Raw genomic sequence first — 19,466 nt, 5'->3', positions numbered from 1 at the left:
ATACAGAAGATATAAGCTTTTAAAGCAAACAGTTTAGCACGTGTGCTTAAAAGGCTAGAAATTTTATGATATTATCCTACACTACACAGAAAAAAAATTCGGATTTTTTTTCCAGAAAACTTGCATAAAATAGATTCAAGCACTTTCAATGACCAGTATATCCATGTATGTATATTTTCAAAAACTTCCCAGGGTCTTGAATTTTTTCCTCAGATTCACAAACTTTCAAGGATTTTAAGGACCCGTGGGAACCCTGCTACATATATACAGACACACATATAAGGTATAGTACTGTATACAGACAACACTAAATGGAAGCTCAATTTGATGTTACAAAGAGAGCATGACTTTCTCTACAGGCAACTGTAAAGCCGAATTTACTGTAGACCTCATCTTCACCTTCCACCGCTCCAGAGTATAATATCAATATTTCATTAAAACTCTCCAAGCACCTCAGACATTTTCAACACTGCCCTCCACATTTCTTAAGCTCCCTGTTAATATGCTGGAAAATGATTATGCCCGATGGAAACCGATGGCCCAGTGAGCATGAATTAGACCCATTAGTCTGACATTACTTCCCAAATACTTCAGAGTCACCCGGTCACAGACGGCTAATGGGAGTTTAAAACCGAGCACACTTTTGACGTTTTATGAAATTTAACACTACATGAAAAGCAATGCAAGGCAATTTCTGCCATTGTCCTCATTTGTTTTTATTTGTCATTAGAGCTGAGAGGAGATACACTGGCCAACCAGAGACTGATTGATCTCCATACCACATCCCTATTCACCTGCACTTAAAGTATGTACTTTTTCAGATGAGAAAGAACATGATATAAAATTACTCATACCACCCATCCTGACTGCTGTATCACTCATCCACTCTGTTCGAGCAGAAATAACATGACTGAAACGATCAGTCGACCAGAGACAAGAGTCTATTTATCTTGTCACCATCTGTTTAAAACAAACACACCTATGCAAGCTGTGTCCCGCACAAGCCGTATTGACGGCACATTAAATATGTGGATATCAGATTAGGCATGGATAATGGGGTTCTGCATTGAAAGCGCTGTATCTGTCACACAGACATACAGGCAGAGCGCTATCAGCAGCGGTCACAAAACATGCAATGACAGACCTGCTTTTAGTGGACAGACTGAAACAAACTGCTCTCGTGTTTTGACACGGTTCAAAAGAAGATGTTAATTAAGATTGGACAGCTTTCAGCACCGTCCTTATCTCAAACGCTGGATTAAGAGGATTTTTGGAAATGTGTAAATAGACGTCTTTTCAAACGAATGCCAGACCTCTTGTCATTTCGGCTCTCTGTTAGGGATGGGAAATACCGGGAGCACTTTTAATTTGGTCATTAAAATTAGTTCTTATATACGAGTGTTAAAGGGACAATACACTTTTTTGAAAATAGGCTAATTTTCCAGCTCCCCTAGAGTTAAACATTTGATTTTTACAGATTTGGAATCCATTCAGCTGATCTCCGGGTCTGGCTGTACCACTTTTAACATAACTTAGCATAATTCATTGAATCTGATTAGACCATTAGCATCGCGTTCAAAAATAACCAAAGAGGTTTTTTTTGTTTCCTTAAAACCCATTAAAACTCTTCTGTAGTTACATCGTGTACTAAGACCGACAGAAAATTAAAAGTTTTTCTAGGCCGATATGGCTAGGACTATACTCTCATTCCGGCGTAATAATCAAGGACTTTGCTGCCTTAACATGGCTGCAGCAGGTGCAATAATACTACGCAGCGCCCGAAAATAGTCCCCTTGGCAACTTTCAATAGCAGGGGACTATTTTCGGGCGCTGAGTAATATCATTACATTGCATCATATCAGTCCAGTTTTAAAGCAACACCAAAGAGTTTTTTTTTATCTTAAAATAACGTTTCCAAAAAAGTTTCAGTGGTTCATCCACACAAAACAGGGTGAACGGCACTTTCACATTCGCTTTGCAGCCCTCTATCGGCCAAAACCCCACTAAAGAAGTTTCCAACCGTCGGGTAGTGGTCCTGTAGTTCGAGTGAAAACTACAAAAACTTGCTTTACGGCAGACCTACAATCCAATCAGAGCCAGCTATGCTGCAGTATTTATGACAGTGGTAATGAACAATTACGCTTCTAACCTGTAGGGGGAGCAAAGAGCAATAAGTCTTTAGTGTTGCTTTAAACAGGAAAAATAAAGGTAAAGTACTTGGTAGCAATGGTTTCTATAAAACACCATTTAAAGCCATTTCACAGTAAATGCATAAGAGACCAATTTGTCAATCTCAGCACAAGTAATATTTTGTGCTTTAGGTTGCGTGCACACCAAAGCGTTTACAAATGTTTTCAATTGTTTCCAATGGAAGCGGCGCACTTTCCAAAAATGGCAGCATCTTGCGAGGTTTTTCGCGCTGAGAGTTAAAAATGTTTCAACTTTGGGGGAATCGATCAGCTCATCAATGCCACTTCATAATCAGTCATCCAATCACAGTGGAGGAGGGGCAGGACAAATATCACAACAACCAACTGGTGCATTTTCAATGACTGATAAATAAAGCAGAAGTAAAGGGCGATTTATAGTCGTGCGTAGGTTCTACGCCGTAGCTACGGCGTAGGGTATCCGTAGCCTGTGCGTAGCTCTGCGTAGCCTGACGCGCACCTCGCAAAATTTTTAACAGCGCGTCAGTTCTACGCGGACCGCAAGCCCTGTGATTGGTCCACCAGAACCCCTACCGTCAGGTAAAAAAAACTGCGTCATAGGTATTTCCGTTTGCAACGGCGAAAACAAAGAATTGCCAAGTTGAGGAGTGATTTAACTCAAACTGCAACAAAAGTCGCTGTTTATTTACTTCCACCATTGCTGGTCTTCTCAAATCATACACAACAAGTTGCTGTTTCTTCTTCGTTTGTGGGTTAACTTGCCCCGTTTCTTCTTCTCTGACGGTCGCCCTGCTACTGTGGTTACACGCGTGGATACTGCCAACCAGCGGTCACGCGTGTGTTTGCACGTCGACGCGGAGTACGACGCAAAAGTATAAATGAAAACCGACGCGGAACCTACGCCGTCGCGGCTACGCCGTAGGACCTACGCACGACTATAACGAGCCCTTAAAGTGCTCAGCTGAAAAAAAGCTGGGAAGAGCCTACAGTTGGCATTCGCCTGGCCTTTTTAATAGCATTTAAATGCTTTGGTGTACATGTCCCCTTATTGTTTTCTACATAAAATCCTCCTACATAATGTAAAGAAAATATAACTTTGATATATTTAATATTGACTGATATTGACTTATACTCGTAATTACATCGAGAGCTGAATTTCACAGACATACACATACATACTAGGGAAACATCGATCAATCGGTTTCACTATTAACCGCGCTTTAAAATGTCACGATTAAGTAATCGTAAAGCCTCCGCAGAACCGCGTGTTTTTGTTTCACGCAAGAGCCACACTCCAATCGGTCTGTGCAGCATTAAAAACTTCCTGCTCGCGGATCAAACCTGGGTGGTTTGCTGGTGGTCAAACCCGGGCGCTGTGTTCCTGGTGGTTGAATTATTTTAACGCGTTAATGATTAATGAATTATTAGCATGAGTTAACACGTTAATGCTGCCAGCCCTAATATTTATATTAGATTTTTGTGTAATATTAAGCTACACCTGTCGAAATGACTCGCAGTACCTGGTCCAAGATGACCCCGTGTTATTATTATTCTTTACTAATTCTTCAAACAAACCAAAATAATAGACATATTTATTCAGTCCAAATGTAAAATTACATTTATTTAAAAGATCATTAAAATGAATACAGGTTTCAAAAGGCACTTAAACTGTTTAAGTCAAAAGCCAGCTAGGTTATTATTATTATCATTTATCCAAGAATTTTAGAAAAAAACACACAAACTGAAAATACAAAATAATTTAGCAATTGTTCAAAAATGTTTTCATGTGATTTTATACATTAATGTCGTAAAATAAATGAATACATAATAACCGCAATAACCGTCCAACCGCGATTATTTATCGGACTACCGTACCATCAAAATCTATAATCGTTGCATCCCTAATACATACACGCATCTCTTTTACTTAGTCCTTCTCACTGATCATCTAAACCTAAACTTTTTTCTGTGAATCTTGATTTTTCTTGGCATTTATTTCAATGATATGCTGGCTTTGAATATCGCAGTATAAAAACTTAAAGAGCTTAGACACATCAATCAAACTCAATGAGATGTAAGGGGTGGATTTCGTTTGAAATTGATGAGATAACTTTTAGACAGATACAATCAGATGTACAAAATGGTCTTTCTTTTAGGTAGATCAAGCTGAGTTTAAAAAGATTCAATTAGTTTAACAAAAAAGCATTTTTTGGAGACTTCTTAACTTTTTCACTATTTATAGCTGTGTTATGGGACCTGCTTGTATTACATTTATCATCTGAGCCCTGCAGTTCCTCAGGCAATGAAAAAACTTTCCTGACCATTACTTTACTGTTGCGTACACATTAAATATTCATGTATTTTTCAAAGTCTGTGTATATATAACAGTCTTGGGTATATAATTCACACAGCAGGACATGGTCTATTGTTTTAATTTTCTGGTCAAATTACACATGTGCATGAGGAAGCCATCTTTGTTTGCACGTCTATCACTTCATTTAACCTCATGTTAGTCCAAAACTGTAAAACTACCTTTTTTTGGCAGACTTTTGATAACCGACAGCTTCATTCACCAATTGTGACCCAGTGTGTAGGAAGCCCAGCTATTATTTATTGCTGTTATTTACTGTTTTTACATAAAATCATCCTACATAACGTAAACAACATTCTGTAAAAATATAACCTTGATATGTTTAATATTGGCCATGTAAGGTCATGTCAAAGATTGAATTAAATGTGAAATCAAACTTTGTTGCTCCTAAGCTTATAAAAGATAAGGCTTTAGCCTGGATTTCAGAGACAGGGTAACATTTATTTTTTATTTTATGTAAAAATTATCTTAATCCTAGTGTTGAAAAAAATAAAGAAGTTGAGAAAGAGCACACAATGACAAAACTCAATGTGGATCTCTTACCTGGGGCAGGTGAAGTTGTAAGCCCTCTCTAGGAATGGGTTGGCGGGACGGCGTCTGGTCCAGCTGCATGTTGAAGAGAGCAGACAGAGCTGCCTGGGCAGCCCGGGCTTTTGCCAGTTTCTTGTTCCGGCCCGAGCCCTCAAACGTCTGCGAGTCCACGGTCACCGACATCACAAAGTTCTTAGCGTGGCTTTCTCCGCTTTCTGATACAAACTCGTACTTGAGACCCGGCCGAAGCTCGTTGAGGATCATGACCGGGTTCTTGCCGCTGTTCGAGGAGCTGAAGGAGGAGGGGGTTGGCAGGGGTGCTTGCACGAGACTGTTAGTACCCGGTGCCTGGGGCACAGGATACTCTCCCAGCGGGTTTAAGGAGCCGTTGCCGTTGGAGCCCAGAAAAAACGTTTCCTCAAGCGGTGTCGGCGTCTCAAACCCGTTGAAGAGCATGTCGGGGAAGTCAGCCTGGTCGGAGGTGAAATCCGTGTTGACGGTCAGCGTACGGCCCATGGCCAGATGAGCCTCGGACGCGTTAGGGAACTGCACGAAGGAACGCAGGGCCTTTTCGGCAGCGTTCAGCTTGGCCTTTTTCTTCGTTGGACCCGAGCCCTCGAACAACTGCCCGTTAACCTCGACGGTCATGACAAACACCGGAGCGTGGACCGGTCCCGTCTGCGAGAGCAACTTGTACTGTAAGCCCGGTTTGATTTCGTTCAGCTGCATGAGGGCATTCTTGGGCAGAACCGGCCCGGGCGTTTTTTTACGCTTCTTGGGACGGAATTTGGAATGCGAGTGGCCATTGTTACCCTCCTCCAGGGGGCGCTTGCGACCCCCTCCTCCGCTGCCATTGGGGAGCTGTTCGACCAGGCCGACTCCATCCTTAGAAGACACGTTGTCCAGGTTGCGGTTTTCCTTTACGTCGGTGCTGCATGAACCTGCGGTGCCCAGAAAGAGTAACTTACAACGCCTTCGCTGCAGGATCCTGTAAATGTAAAATTTATAGATTCCTTTATCTTTCTTTGTAACCGAACAAGTGATGTGTGTTTCTTGTTGGTATTGATAGATTTTTTTGGCTAATCTTGTGAAACCATCATTATACCATTACTGGATCTAAAAACAAAGCTATTAATATAATTAAGGAAAACCATTGGGGATAAAATCTAATCATAATCATCAAATTCATTTGAAGTACAGTTTGAGTGTTCATTTCGCAGGCAATGGCTCGTGCAATTAACGTATAATCAATCATTACATGGGTAAGTCAAGACAAAAACGTACTGAAGGCAAAGAAAAACTATTATTCTAAATGAGGGTCTTTTGAAAAATAACAAATTCACTTACACTATAATGGTGCTAAACATAGGTTTTTTTTGGAACCTTTATTTTTTAAGAGTATAAGGTCCCTTTATATACAGCAGGGGTGGAGGGCCACTGTCCTGCAGAGTTTAGTTCCAACCCTAATTAAAAACACCTGAAAATCTATTTAAGTCTTCAGGATTACTTGGAAATAAAATCAGGTATTTGATTAGGGTTGAAACTAAACTCTGCAGGACAGTGGCCCTCCAGGACCCAGGGTTCCCCACTCCTGATATACAGTAATAAATATTAATCATATGTGACCATGGACCACATTACCAGAAATAAGTCGCAACAGCCAACAATACATTGCATGGGTAAAAAAATTAGTTAAGGCTAAAGATCATTAAGATATTAAAGGGACACTCCACATTCCCTGAAAATATGCTCACCCTCCAGCTCCCCTACAGTTAAACATTTAATTTTTACCATTTTGGAATCCATTCAGCCGATCTCCGGGTCTGGCGGTACCCTTTTAGCATAGCTTAGCATAATCCATTGAATCTGATTAGACCATTAGCATTGCGCTAAAAAATAACCAAAGAGTTTGGATATTTTTCCTATTTTAAACTTGACTCTTCTGTCATTATGCTAAGCTATGCTAAAAAAGGTAGCGCCAGATCTGGAGATTGGCTGAATGGATTCCAAAACGGTAAAAATCAAATGTTTAACTCTAGGGAAGCTGGAAAATGAACATATTTTCAAAAAAGTGGAGTGTCCCTTTAAGCAAAGATCATGGGCCATGAAGATATTATGTAAATTTCCTACCATAAATATATATATTAAATAGACTAATTTACACCCTCAGATTCCAGATTTCAAAATATCTTGCAACTCTAAATATTGTCCTATCCTAAAAAACTATATATCAATGTCAAGCTTATTTATTCAACTTTCAGATGATGTTTAAATCTTTTTTAGTTTTAAAAAAGCAACCCCTATGACAGGTTTTGTGGTCCAGGGTCATATATAGCAATATAAATAGTTTCATAATGGGGTATTGAAGATCTACGGAAAAAAAATTATGCTTTGGCACTGGGCAAAATTTACAGGAAGCCCACATTTTCAGACTAATTTGCGATTACTTGATAAGGGGAACAAAAAATGTATAGAAGTGTCCAAAAGAGCAACTTCCATATAACAAAATATAGCTAAGCATATACTGTATATAAAACATATTACTTTGTATATTTCAATGAATAACTTTCATAACTTTTAAACTTGTTACATTTAGGTTTTCCAAGAATGAGGGTGAATTTAATGGGGAACTTCCCCAAATTTGTCACTACGGTCATATTTCACCTCCAAATAAACAAAGTGCATCTGCAATCAAATCCTAACAATTCTAAGCTTTAAAAGTTGTATATCATTTTATATTATTTATTTGGGTTTGAGGTGAAATATTTCACCCTGCCTGTAAAAACCCAGGTGAAGTCTTTTCTCAATATCATCTAATAAAAATGTAAAGAACATTCTGTAAAAATATAATCTTGATATCTTTGCGCAAATTCATGTCAAAGATGTGAAATCAAACTTTAATCCTCCTAATCTCAAAATTAGACTTTAGCCTGGATTTCACAGACAGGGTCACACATGACCAAGACATGTTTTGATGAGATGAATCCCTCACGGTCAGGAATGTTTTGAAACACACATCATCACGTCCTGTTAACAAAGCTGATGGAACTTTGGCTAAATTTCCATTTACAACATCCTTCAGCAAAAGCTCGCTAGGTTACTGCTTTCAGTGCTCAGGCAGAGAGAGATGCACCCGTGAACAGAGAGGAACACAGTTAGAGCTCTCTGTAAACAGCAGGAGTAAAAGAAAGGAGGGAGAAAGGGGGTGCAGGGCAGGAGGAGAAAAGAGCAAGATATCTGAGAGGAAAGAAAGCCGAGTGATTGAGATCCCAAGGGAGAGTCAGGGAAGAGTTAGATGGAGAGAGAGAAAAAGAAAGAAAGAGAGAGAAAGGGGGAGTGGAAGAGAGATAGCAAAACAGACAGATGCACAATAGTCTCACATTTCACATCTGCTCCCCTGAATCCATTTCAAAGTTTGTTAAATCAAACCATCACATATAACCATCAAGTTATGTGCTATAAATCCATTCATCTGAACAGCCTGGATATCACTTTACAAAACAGATAAAAATCTGATAGACACATATAGAGCCTGTTTACACCTGGCATCAAGATGCGTTTTCGTCGATCAGATCGAAAGTAGTTGCCCTAAAGAGGTTTAAACAGGGTGTAAAACGTTTTGAGCACGTCCACTTTCTACCACATTTAGAGGTGGTTGAATGTGCTCCACCCATTTATCTAATGTGATGTACAAGGCACAATGTTTTACATCGTTTCTGACTTCTAGCGCAAACACACAGTTTACAGCGACATATTTAAGGGTTTCTTATAGTTGTGTGTACGTCCCGCGGCGTAGCTACGACAGTACAGGCTATGCGTCGGACCTCACATACACTTCCGCATCGCCATCCGCGCCAACGCGCAAACACTGGCAGTATCCACAGAAGCAGCTCAACCGCACTCTTTCCCCGCTATTGACGAGTTATCTTGGCAATTAAGAGAAAACATTTGCATGAAAAAACGTGATGAGTTTTCATGTTTATATGTAATACTGCGATTATCCACTAGATGGAGGATAATACAATTTTGCGAGCATGTGAAAGTTGCGCGAGCTTATTTAATCAATTGCACTGAAATATCAGAGAAAGCTCTTACATATACATTAGGGATAAGAAGATTCATTGATTCGCTCAGTGCATCGGCATAAAAAGTTAACGTTGCATTGGTTGCACAAATTAGCATTTGAATCGCGATGCATAGTTTCTAACAAATTGCATCGGTAAAAACAGATTTACGTATAATTATTAGTTAATGCGCTATACATTTTATTTAGGAACTGACCAATGTTTTAAGATACTAAATTGCATAGCATTGCATTTTTTTCATTGCATCGGACCACATCGTTAAAGGGAAACCAGGCAAGGTTGCGTAATATTTCTCTACGAGCTCCCCCTAGTGTCTGAAAGTAAATGCTTTCAAACACACTGTCGTAAAAACGAACTGTTGTCCCTCCCCCCTCAGAACCAAGTTTATCAGCTTATTTCCAATCCAGTTATGTTTTCCTTCCGTCAAGGGTTTTCAATGCTTCTTCCCTGGCTCTGCCATTTGCAACAATCCCTAGCCGTGTTTAGCTCGCCTGCCTCTGTGTTGTTTGCCGTAAAGTGATCCTGCTTCTCGCGATATCTGAGACTTTGCAAGACTGAAGGACACCAGGTCTGATACAGCGAACTTGCAAGTGGGGTATTCTTCCTACAGACGGTAGGGACGGGCGAGAGAGTCTTCATTCGTCCGGTAATGAGTCATTTAACCATATACTGACTTACAAAGATGATTTATTAACATAAAAATGCTGCCTTGTGTCCCTTTAAGGGGTGACTCGCATCGTTTCGCATTGCATCGGTATTGGTTCATATGTATCTTTAATGTTTCGTATCATAAGCATGCATCGAGATGCGTATTGCATCGGACTCAGTTATGGAGATGCACATCCCTATACATGTACAAAACTCTGTTCAGCATGTTAACTTACAACACTCCAATCTAATATTAAGCCCAATTTATAGTCGTGCGTAAGCTCTACGCCGTAGCTACACCATAGGTTATCCTTAGCCTGTGCATAGCTCTGCGTAGCCTGACGTGCACCTCGCAAATATTTTTACAGCGCGTCAGTTCTACGCGGACCGCAAGCGCTGTGATTGTTCCAAAGCTTCTTCTTCATTGACTGTCGCGCTGCTACTGTGGTTACACGCGTGGATACTACCTACAAGCGGTCTGCTCGTGTGTTTGCACGTCGACGCGGACGACGACGCAAAAGCACAAATGAAAATCGACGTGGAACCTATGTCGTCGCGGCTACGCCGCAGGACCCACGCACAACTATAACGAGCCCTTTTTGTTTGCGTCAATTTAAACCCATCATTTATCCCGCTCAAGTTTAACCGACAGCAGGGGGACTCGCCCACAGTCTCAAAGTCCCCTCAAAGTAATCACGTCAGAAGCGGTCGAAAGTGGACAAAAAAATACCAGGTGTTAACAGAATGTGTCTCTCTTGTACACTTGTGATCCAATCGACAAAAACGCATCCCAATACCAGGTGTAAACAGCCTCTTAGTTAATATATGACGACAACATGTTGCACATTATTTACCAGGGCCAAAAAATCTGTTGTTGGATCTTAAATGCCTGTGATGCACTCTTCCCAAGCACATAATCCTATAGTTTCCCGGTCCTAACATCTAAACCTGCCACAGTGCATACTTCTCTATCAGATGGCTTTTGGATATCAAAAAATGCTTATCAGCAGAAATCTAAATAAGAAACCGTCTGCCTGTAATGAATGACAGGCTCTCTATTGTTAAAGGCATCAGTACAGAAGTCCATCAGCGACGGCACAATAGACGTTACACTTGCTCTGGGTTAACAACCCCTGCCAGCCAACTGTTAATGTGAAATTTCTATTCACTACAGAAGAAATGCAAAAGGAACGTTCTCCACATTTCCAGCCCAATCTGTCTTCATTCATAACACTCATTTGTAAAGGCATTGAATTAGGTGTTATTTCGAAATGAAGCCAGATTTCAGATTATGTAGTCTGGTTCACACTAAAACTTATAAGACACGTTAACAATAAAACCAAGCAGTACTCACTGAAGTGACGTCCAGAGGGACGTGTAAAGTATTGTTTAACATAGACTGGCATGGAAAAAACTAGACTTTGTGATCTGCAATTCTAAGTACAAAGTGATTATTTCAGACAACTAACAAAACATATTTAGTTCCCATCATACACATCTAGATGAACTGCTTGCCAATCTGTTTAGTTGTAAGGTCAGAATGGACTGAAGTTTTAATATCCATAGCTTGACCCTCCAAAGCAAGTGACTCTGCTGTGATTGTTTTAAGTGAGGGGTAAAGACGAGGGATTGGTTTACCAAGTGTTACATAAGTTAAGGGGAGTGTGATGGGGTGTGCGTGTGCAGAGGGGAGGGTCTGGCTTTCAGGGATAATCACTCACTCATGTTCTCCTCCTCATCAACATCCATTGCGGAGTAACGTCTCGGCTGGCCCTGCACCTGCTGAGCCCCAGCCACACCTGAGAGAGAGAGAGAGAGAGAGAGAGAGAGAGAGAGAGAGAGAGAGAGAGAGAACCGGGTGAAGCAAGAACTATTCAAGGATCTTACTGGTAGGATTTGGGTCAGTATGCAAGCACCTAGCAACCACCCAGAACATCCTAGCAACGCATTGAAAACCAATCAAAATACATTAAAGGGTGGTTCAATGGTATTATTAACACAGTTATAGAGTTGTTTCCTCATGCTAAACGTAGGCAAAGTGTCAAAAAAGCAGTTGGACGTGTTGCAGAGTATTTATGTGCCGAATGCACTTCGCAAGGGTTCGTACAAGTTTTGAAAAGTTGTTTCCGATTACGAGCCCAGTTGACGCTTCAGGGGTTTCTATACGCATCTCTTTTTTAATTGGGCACTTCCCCCGAAAAACCCCGCCCACCCGTCAATCAGCGAGGGACGCTAGAATTAAAAAACATCACTTCGTGCGATAGCTTTGTTTAATTTTAAAACTCAGCAATGGCACGATTGAAAGTTGAGTTATAATGAGTTTTAAAAATGAAAATGCAAAATTTTCAGAATTCCTTGAAATTCCGCTTTGTACAGTAAATTCATAGCCTGGGTGCCAGCCAAACTTAGCCCCGCCCACAACATTTTAGGACGGGAAGATCGGTCTGGTGTCACTCCATTGTGGCATTTGGTATTTGTTGATGGGAAAGATGTTTTTGCCGTCCCTCCTGCGGGATTCGGCAAAAGTTTAATTTATTAGCTGGCTTGGCGTGCCCGACAACATGGATATAATAATGTTAACAGTTACAAATTTTCATTTTAAAAATGTATTACGGTTGTAAAAGCAAAAATCAACATGAAGCAAAAATAAATGCTGTACAAGCACCGTTCTTTTTTAAATTCATCTTAGCTAATGCATAAACTAGTGTTAACAAATGCAACCTGTTAAAGTTAAAATTAAAATCAAACAAGCTAGCCTTAAATCAGCAGTATTCACTATACTGTACTTAAGTCATTAACACCATTACAGGCGTCCAAGTACCAAATGTAATAAAATATAAGTAAAAGCTGTATCAAGCCGAATTAATTAATCCAGAGGCAAGAAGAGAGCGGATGAGAGGTTAGAAGAGGGATCAAACGCTATTGAGTGTGAGGTTAAGCCTACAGTAAGTGTATAAATATTCAGCAGGAGAAACTAATCTTTGAGAAAAAGAGCCGCGCTTGACAGGTCGTAATAGCGGGCGCAGTCTATTGTGACTTTAATATCCATTCGATTAGACCTCATCTTCAGCTGCCTCGGAGGAAAAATACAGTTATTGACATCAACGAGCCTTTAGTCCCTCATCCTGCTTTAGCTGGAGAAAAATGCACGCAAACACAACAGGAAAAAATATATGCATTAAAATAACTCATAAGAGAGCAGAGATGAAAGGCTGTGCTGACTTCAGGCTAGCGAGTTGACACCTTATTGGAAAATGCGTTATGAGCCAATATGAAGAACTGAAAGATTAACCGAAAGAAAAGAAGTCAATGTTTCAGGCGGCAAAACAGACACTAGACACATTATGTAAAACACAGTGACTTTATCTCATGAGACGTGGTTTGAGGTGTTATGCAAAATGTTGAGAGCTTTTGCTTTCCATACAAACGACGGCAGAGATGTATTCTGTCAAACACCAAAAAAAAAAAAAAAAAAATGTTATGCATTTATATATGTACATACAAATAAAATAGGGTTGAAGAATCTATCACGATACAAGGGTTGCCATGCGATATATTGCAATACTGTAAAGCGATGCAGTATATTTCCCAATATATATGGGTGATTTTCACGAAACAATTGAAACACCACGGCACTAATGATTTTAGCTTTAAAATGTGTAATATAGTAACATTAAAAAGCATCAGAATTAACACAATACTGTGTTCTACCTTGCAAAATGTGTGATTTCAACATAAGAATTTACAATTGTAAATTTTATCTCATTTTCTGCTGAAATTCTCATCACCGCAACGTGTCCAGCCGTGCCCGAACATGCGTTATGCTGTAATTCAATCAAATCAACACAAAAACACCAAGAAAAAAAATAAATGGATGTTTTGCTAGACCACTTTAGATGACAGAAAAAATATCTACCGAATATTCATGTATAATAACAATGAAGAAAAACTAGGAAAATGATGTGTCCATGCCCGATGCTCCCATCCTCCGCAACACTTTTTGAGAACAGTTTAAGCACACATACAGAATTTTAATAAAGTTTGATTTTGAGTGACCAAGCACATGGACCAGTTACTTCAAGATGGCTACCAGGTAAGATCATTTGAAATATTGTCTTGTCAGAATGCTTACACGACATTTTGATTATCATTACCGCAACAGATGCTTATTAAATGTTAATTTAATTAATAGAAGCATAATACTTTGATTTTAAATGCATGTGCAGAATCTCCAAATTATTTTCTTTCAGGTTTGTCATGTCATTTTGAAAATATGTCAGTGTTGATGTTTTCTGACTGTTGCGGTAATGAGATTTTTTAGGACTAATTTTTTAAATTATGTTACAAAAAGTGTTAAATGATAATTAAAAGTTTTTAAATGAATGTTCCCATTTACTCCAGACTTTGTTTTTCAATGTCTGGTGGGAAAGAGTAAATGTAAGCAATTTTTACATTTTCATGCTTGACATTTTTAAAACCAAGTTTTCATGAGAATCACCCATATTGGGAATACACTCACCGGCCACTTTATTAGGTACACCATTCCAACTGTACATTAACGCAAATTTCTAATCAGCCATTCACATGGCAGCAACTCAACGCATTTTTTATTATTATTATTAGGGCCCGAGCACACCGGGGTGTGAGGACCCTATTGTTCTTCAAGGAGTTATTATTAGGGCCCGAGCACCGAGGAGCAGGCCAGAATGGCCTGCACCGAAAGGTGCGAAGCCCTATTGTTTTTGCTCGGATTATTATTAGGGCCCGAGCACCGAGGAGCAGGCCAGAATGGCCTGCACCGAAAGGTGCGAAGCCCTATTGGTTTTGCTCGAATTTATTATTTTTTTTTATTTTTTTTTATTTTATTTTTTTTAACACTTTTGGGCATTTTGGGTGCCTTAACATACTCGAAAACTCTTGAAATTTGGCACAGACGTCAGGGTCGTCCGTCATTGCAAAAGGGCAAAGGCTGGAACACGGGCGTGGCACGGGGGCTCTGTAGCGCCCCCTGTAATGCAAAAACAAACAGGAGTGCGCAGATCGGGCAAACATGTACGCACATGTACGAGAGTTGGTACGCATATAGATCTCATCGACCCGAACAACTTTCGCCCTCTAACATTTAAGCTCCGCCCAACAGGAAGTCAGCTATTTTGGATTGTTTAAAAAATGCATGCGTTGAACTTTTGAATACTCCTCCTAGAGGAATCATGCGATTGACACCAAAAGTGGTGAACATGATGTCGAGACATTGTACTTGCTAAATTGCGAAGGGATTTTTGATATCTCGAACGGTTCTGCCATGGCGAGCCGACAAAGTTGTGGCGAAATCAGAGAAACAGGAAGTGTCTAATATCTAAGGCAAAAAATGTCTTATTGTAATGACACGCGGGGTGTTTGTTCGTCTGAAGATTCCGATCGCATCGATGTGCCTATTGTGACTCCCGGGTATAGCGCCACCAGCAGGCGCCAGGAAGTGTTTCAGTCACAAAGCTGGATTTTTTTGAAAGTTCCATGCAATGTTCTTTTAAATACTCCTTCTAGGATTTTCATGCGATTGACACCAAAAGTGGTCACCATGATGCTGAGACATTGTAGATGATAAATTGCGAAGGGATTTTTGATATCTCAAACGCTATCCCCATGGCAACGCGTCAAACTTTACTTTCATTTTAAAGGCACATTTAAGCCTTTCAGTTGCATACAGTTAACTTTTAAATACTCCTTCTAGGATTTTCATGCGATTGACACGAGAAGTGGTCAACATGATGCCGAGACATTGTAGATGATAAATTGCGAAGGGATTTTTGATATCTCAAACGCTGTTCCCATGACAACCTGTCAAACTTTACTTTCATTTTAAAGGCATATTTAAGCCTTTCAGTTGCATACAGTTAACTTTTAAATACTCCTTCTAGAATTTTCATGCGATTTACACGAGAAGTGATCAACATAATGCAGAGACATTGTAGATGATAAATTGGGAAGGGATTTTTGATATCTCGAACCCTGTTGCCATGGCAATGCATCAAACTTTACTTTCATTTTTACACATATTTAAGGCTGACAGTTACATGCTGTGAACCTTTAAATACTCCTCCTATGGGATTCATGCGATTGACCTCAGAAGTGGTCAACATGATGCCGTGACATTGTAGATGATAAATTGCAAAGGAATTTTTGACATCTCGAACGCTGTTCCCATGGCAACGCATCAAACTTTACTTTAATTTCAGGCATGTTTAAGTCTCTTGGCGTGCTTAGTTGAACTTTAAATTTGGCACACACATCAGAGTTTTCAGCTGTTAAGTGTTGACAAAAAGGTCAGACATAGGCGTGTCTCTTAAGTGGCTCACTAGTGCCCCTGTTTGTCTAAAATGTGGGGTTTCTTTTACCTACAGTCCCCAAATGGCTCAGAAACAACATTAAATAGCACACTGATATTTTACCCACTTGATGCCCTTGCCCACCGTGCATTGTTTCTCGGACGCACCGTGTAGCGGTAAAAAAACGTGCGAGGGCCCGCCATTGCTGCTTGCAGCTATATTTAGGGCCCGAGCACCGAGGAGCAGGCCAGAATGGCCTGCACCGAAGGTGCGAAGCCCTATTGTTTTTGCTCGAATTTATTATTTTTTTTTTTATTTTTTTTTTTTAGGGCCCGAGCACCGAGGAGCAGGCCAGAATGGCCTGCACCGAAAGGTGCGAAGCCCTATTGTTTTTGCTCGGATTATTAGGGCCCGAGCACCGAGGAGCAGGCCAGAATGGCCTGCACCGAAAGGTGCGAAGCCCTATTGTTTTTGCTCGGATTATTATTAGGGCCCGAGCACCGAGGAGCAGGCCAGAATGGCCTGCACCGAAAGGTGCGAAGCCCTATTGTTTTTGCTCGAATTTATTATTTTTTTTTTTATTTTTATTATTATTATTATTATTTTTATTTTTTTTAACACTTTTGGGCATTTTGGGTGACTAAACATACTCGAAAACTCTTGAAATTTGGCACAGATGTCAAAGTCATCCGTCATTGCGACCGGGCAAAGGCTGGAACGCGGGCGTGGCACGGGGGCTCTGTAGCGCCCCCTGTAATGCAAAAAAAAACATTGATGCACAGATCGGGCAAAAATGTACGCACATGTTTGAGAATTGGTACGCTTATAGATCTCATCGACCCGAACAACTTTCGCCCTCTAACATTTAAGCTCCGCCCAACAGGAAGTTGGCTATTTTGGATTGTTTAAAAAATGCATGCGGTGAACTTTTAAATACTCCTCCTAGAGGATGCATGCGAATGACACCAAACGTGGTGATCATGATGTTGAGACATTGTACTTGCTAAATTGCGAAGGGATTTTTGATATCTCGAACGGTTCTGCCATGGCATGGCGACAAAGTTGTGGCGAAATCAGAGAAACAGGAAGTGTCTTATATCTAAGGCAAAAAATTTCTTATTGTGATGCCAAGCGGGGCATTTGTTCGTCTGAAGATTCCGGTCGCATCGATGTGCCTATTGTGAGTCTCAGGTATAGCGCCACCACTAGGGGCCAGGAAGTGTGTCAGTCATGAACTTTTAAATACTTCTCCTAGGGAATTCATACGATTGACACCAAATGTGGTGAACATGATGCTGAGACATTGGACTTGCTAAATTGCGAAGGGATTTTTGATATCTCGAACGGTGTTGCCATGGCGAGGCGACAAATTTATGGCGAATTCAGAGAAACAGGAAGTGTCTAATATCTAAAGCAAAAAATGTCTTATAGGGATGAAACGCAGTGTGTATGTTCAGCCAAGGATTCCGATCGCATCGATGTGCCTATTGTGAGTCTCGGGTATAGCGCCACCAACAGGCACCAGGAAGTGTGGCAGTCACAAAAGGTGGATTTTTGACAGTTGCATGTGTTGAACTTTTAAATACTCCTCCTAGGATTTTCATGCGATTGACACCAAAAGTGGTCAACATGATCCTGAGACATTGTAGATGATAAATTGCGAAGGGATTTTTGATATCTTGAATGCTGTTCCCATGGCAACACGTCAAACTTTACTTTCATTTTCAGGCATATTTAAGCCTTTCAGTTGCATACAGTTAACTTTTAAATACTCCTTCTAGAATAATCATGCGATTGACTCCAGAAGTTGTCGACATGATGCCGAGACATTGTAGATGCTAAATTGCGAAGGAATTTTTGACATCTCGAACGCTGTTTCCATGGCAGCGCGCCAAACTTTACTTTTTTAAAGGCTTTTTTAAGGCTCTTGGCGTGCTTAGTTGAACTTTAAATTTGGCACCCACATCAGAGTTTTCGGCTGTTAAGTACTGACAAAAACGTCAGATAAAGGCGTGTCTATTTAGTGTCTCACTAGCGCCCCCATTTGTCTAAAATGTGGGGTTTCTTTTACCTACAGTCCCCAAATGGCTCAGAAACAACATTACATAGCACACTGATATTTTACCCACGTGATGCCCTTGCCCACCGTGCATCGTTTTCTCGGACGCACCGTGTAGCGGTAAAAAAACGTGCGAGGGCCCGCCATTGCTGCTTGCAGCTATATTTTTTTTTTTTTTTTTTTTTTTCAACACTTTTGGACATTTTGGGGGCCTTAACATACTCGAAAACTCTTGAAATTTGGCACAGACGTCAGAGTCGTCCGTGATCGCCGAAAGCCAAAGGCTGGAACACGGGCGTGGCACGGGGGCTCTGTAGCGCCCCCTGTAATGCAAAAACAAACAGTAGTGCGCAGATCGGGCAAACATGTACGCACATTTACGAAAGTTGGTACGCATATAGATCTCATCGACCCGAACAACTTTCGCCCTCTAACATTTTAGCTCCGCCCAACAGGAAGTCCGCCATTTTGGATTGTTTAAAAAATGCATGCGGTGAACTTTTGAATACTCCTCCTAGAGGATGCATGCGATTGAAACCAAAAGTGGTGAACATGATGTCGAGACATTGGACTTGCTAAATTGCGAAGGGATTTTTGATATCTCGAACGGTTCTGCCATGGCGAGCCGACAAAGTTGTGGCGAAATCAGAGAAACAGGAAGTGTCTAATATCTAAGGCAAAAAATGTCTTATTGTAATGACACGCGGGGTGTTTGTTCGTCTAAAGATTCCGATCGCATCGATGTGCCTATTGTGACTCCCGGGTATAGCGCCACCAGCAGGCGCCAGGAAGTGTTGCAGTCACAAAGCTGGATTTTTTTGAAAGTTCCATGCAATGTTCATTTAAATACTCCTCCTAGGATTTTCATGCGATTGACACCAAAAGTGGTCACCATGATGCCGAGACATTGTAGATGATAAATTGCGAAGGGATTTTTGATATCTCAAACGCTGTTCCCATGGCAACGCGTCAAACTTTACTTTCATTTTAAAGGCATATTTAAGCCTTTCAGTTCCATACAGTTAACTTTTAAATACTCCTTCTAGGATTTTCATGCGATTTACACGAGAAGTGGTCAACATGATGCCGAGACATTGTAGATGATAAATTGCGAAGGGATTTTTGATATCTCAAACGCTGTTCCCATGGCAACCTGTCAAACTTTACTTTCATTTTAAAGGCATATTTAAGCCTTTCAGTTGCATACAGTTAACTTTTCAATACTCCTAGGATATTTATGCGATTGACACCAAACGTGGTCAACATGATGCCGAGACA

General features: G+C 40.5%; 1 protein-coding gene across 2 annotated transcripts in view; it reads right to left on the bottom strand.

Moving 5' to 3' along the window:
• The window catches only part of adarb1b (adenosine deaminase RNA specific B1b), a 197,801-nt gene that overhangs the window by 28,915 nt on the left and 149,420 nt on the right, over positions 1-19,466 (bottom strand). Inside the window, exons 4-5 of one of the 2 annotated variants that reach the window (XM_055214837.2) lie at positions 11,525-11,602; positions 5,083-6,011 (exon numbers count right to left, since the gene is read on the bottom strand). In XM_055214837.2, the coding sequence (XP_055070812.1) occupies positions 5,083-6,011; positions 11,525-11,552 (957 nt within the window). In that variant the 5' untranslated portion in view covers positions 11,553-11,602. Of the gene's footprint in view, positions 1-5,082; positions 6,059-11,524; positions 11,603-19,466 lie in introns of both variants that reach the window. The other variant, XM_073854699.1, reaches the window with a different exon arrangement.

Source organism: Misgurnus anguillicaudatus, chromosome 17, assembly GCF_027580225.2.
Source record: "Misgurnus anguillicaudatus chromosome 17, ASM2758022v2, whole genome shotgun sequence".
Classification (NCBI taxonomy): Eukaryota; Metazoa; Chordata; class Actinopteri; order Cypriniformes; family Cobitidae; genus Misgurnus; species Misgurnus anguillicaudatus.
The sequence above is the reverse complement of the archived record's forward strand: the minus strand, read 5'-3'. Positions and strand labels throughout refer to the sequence as shown.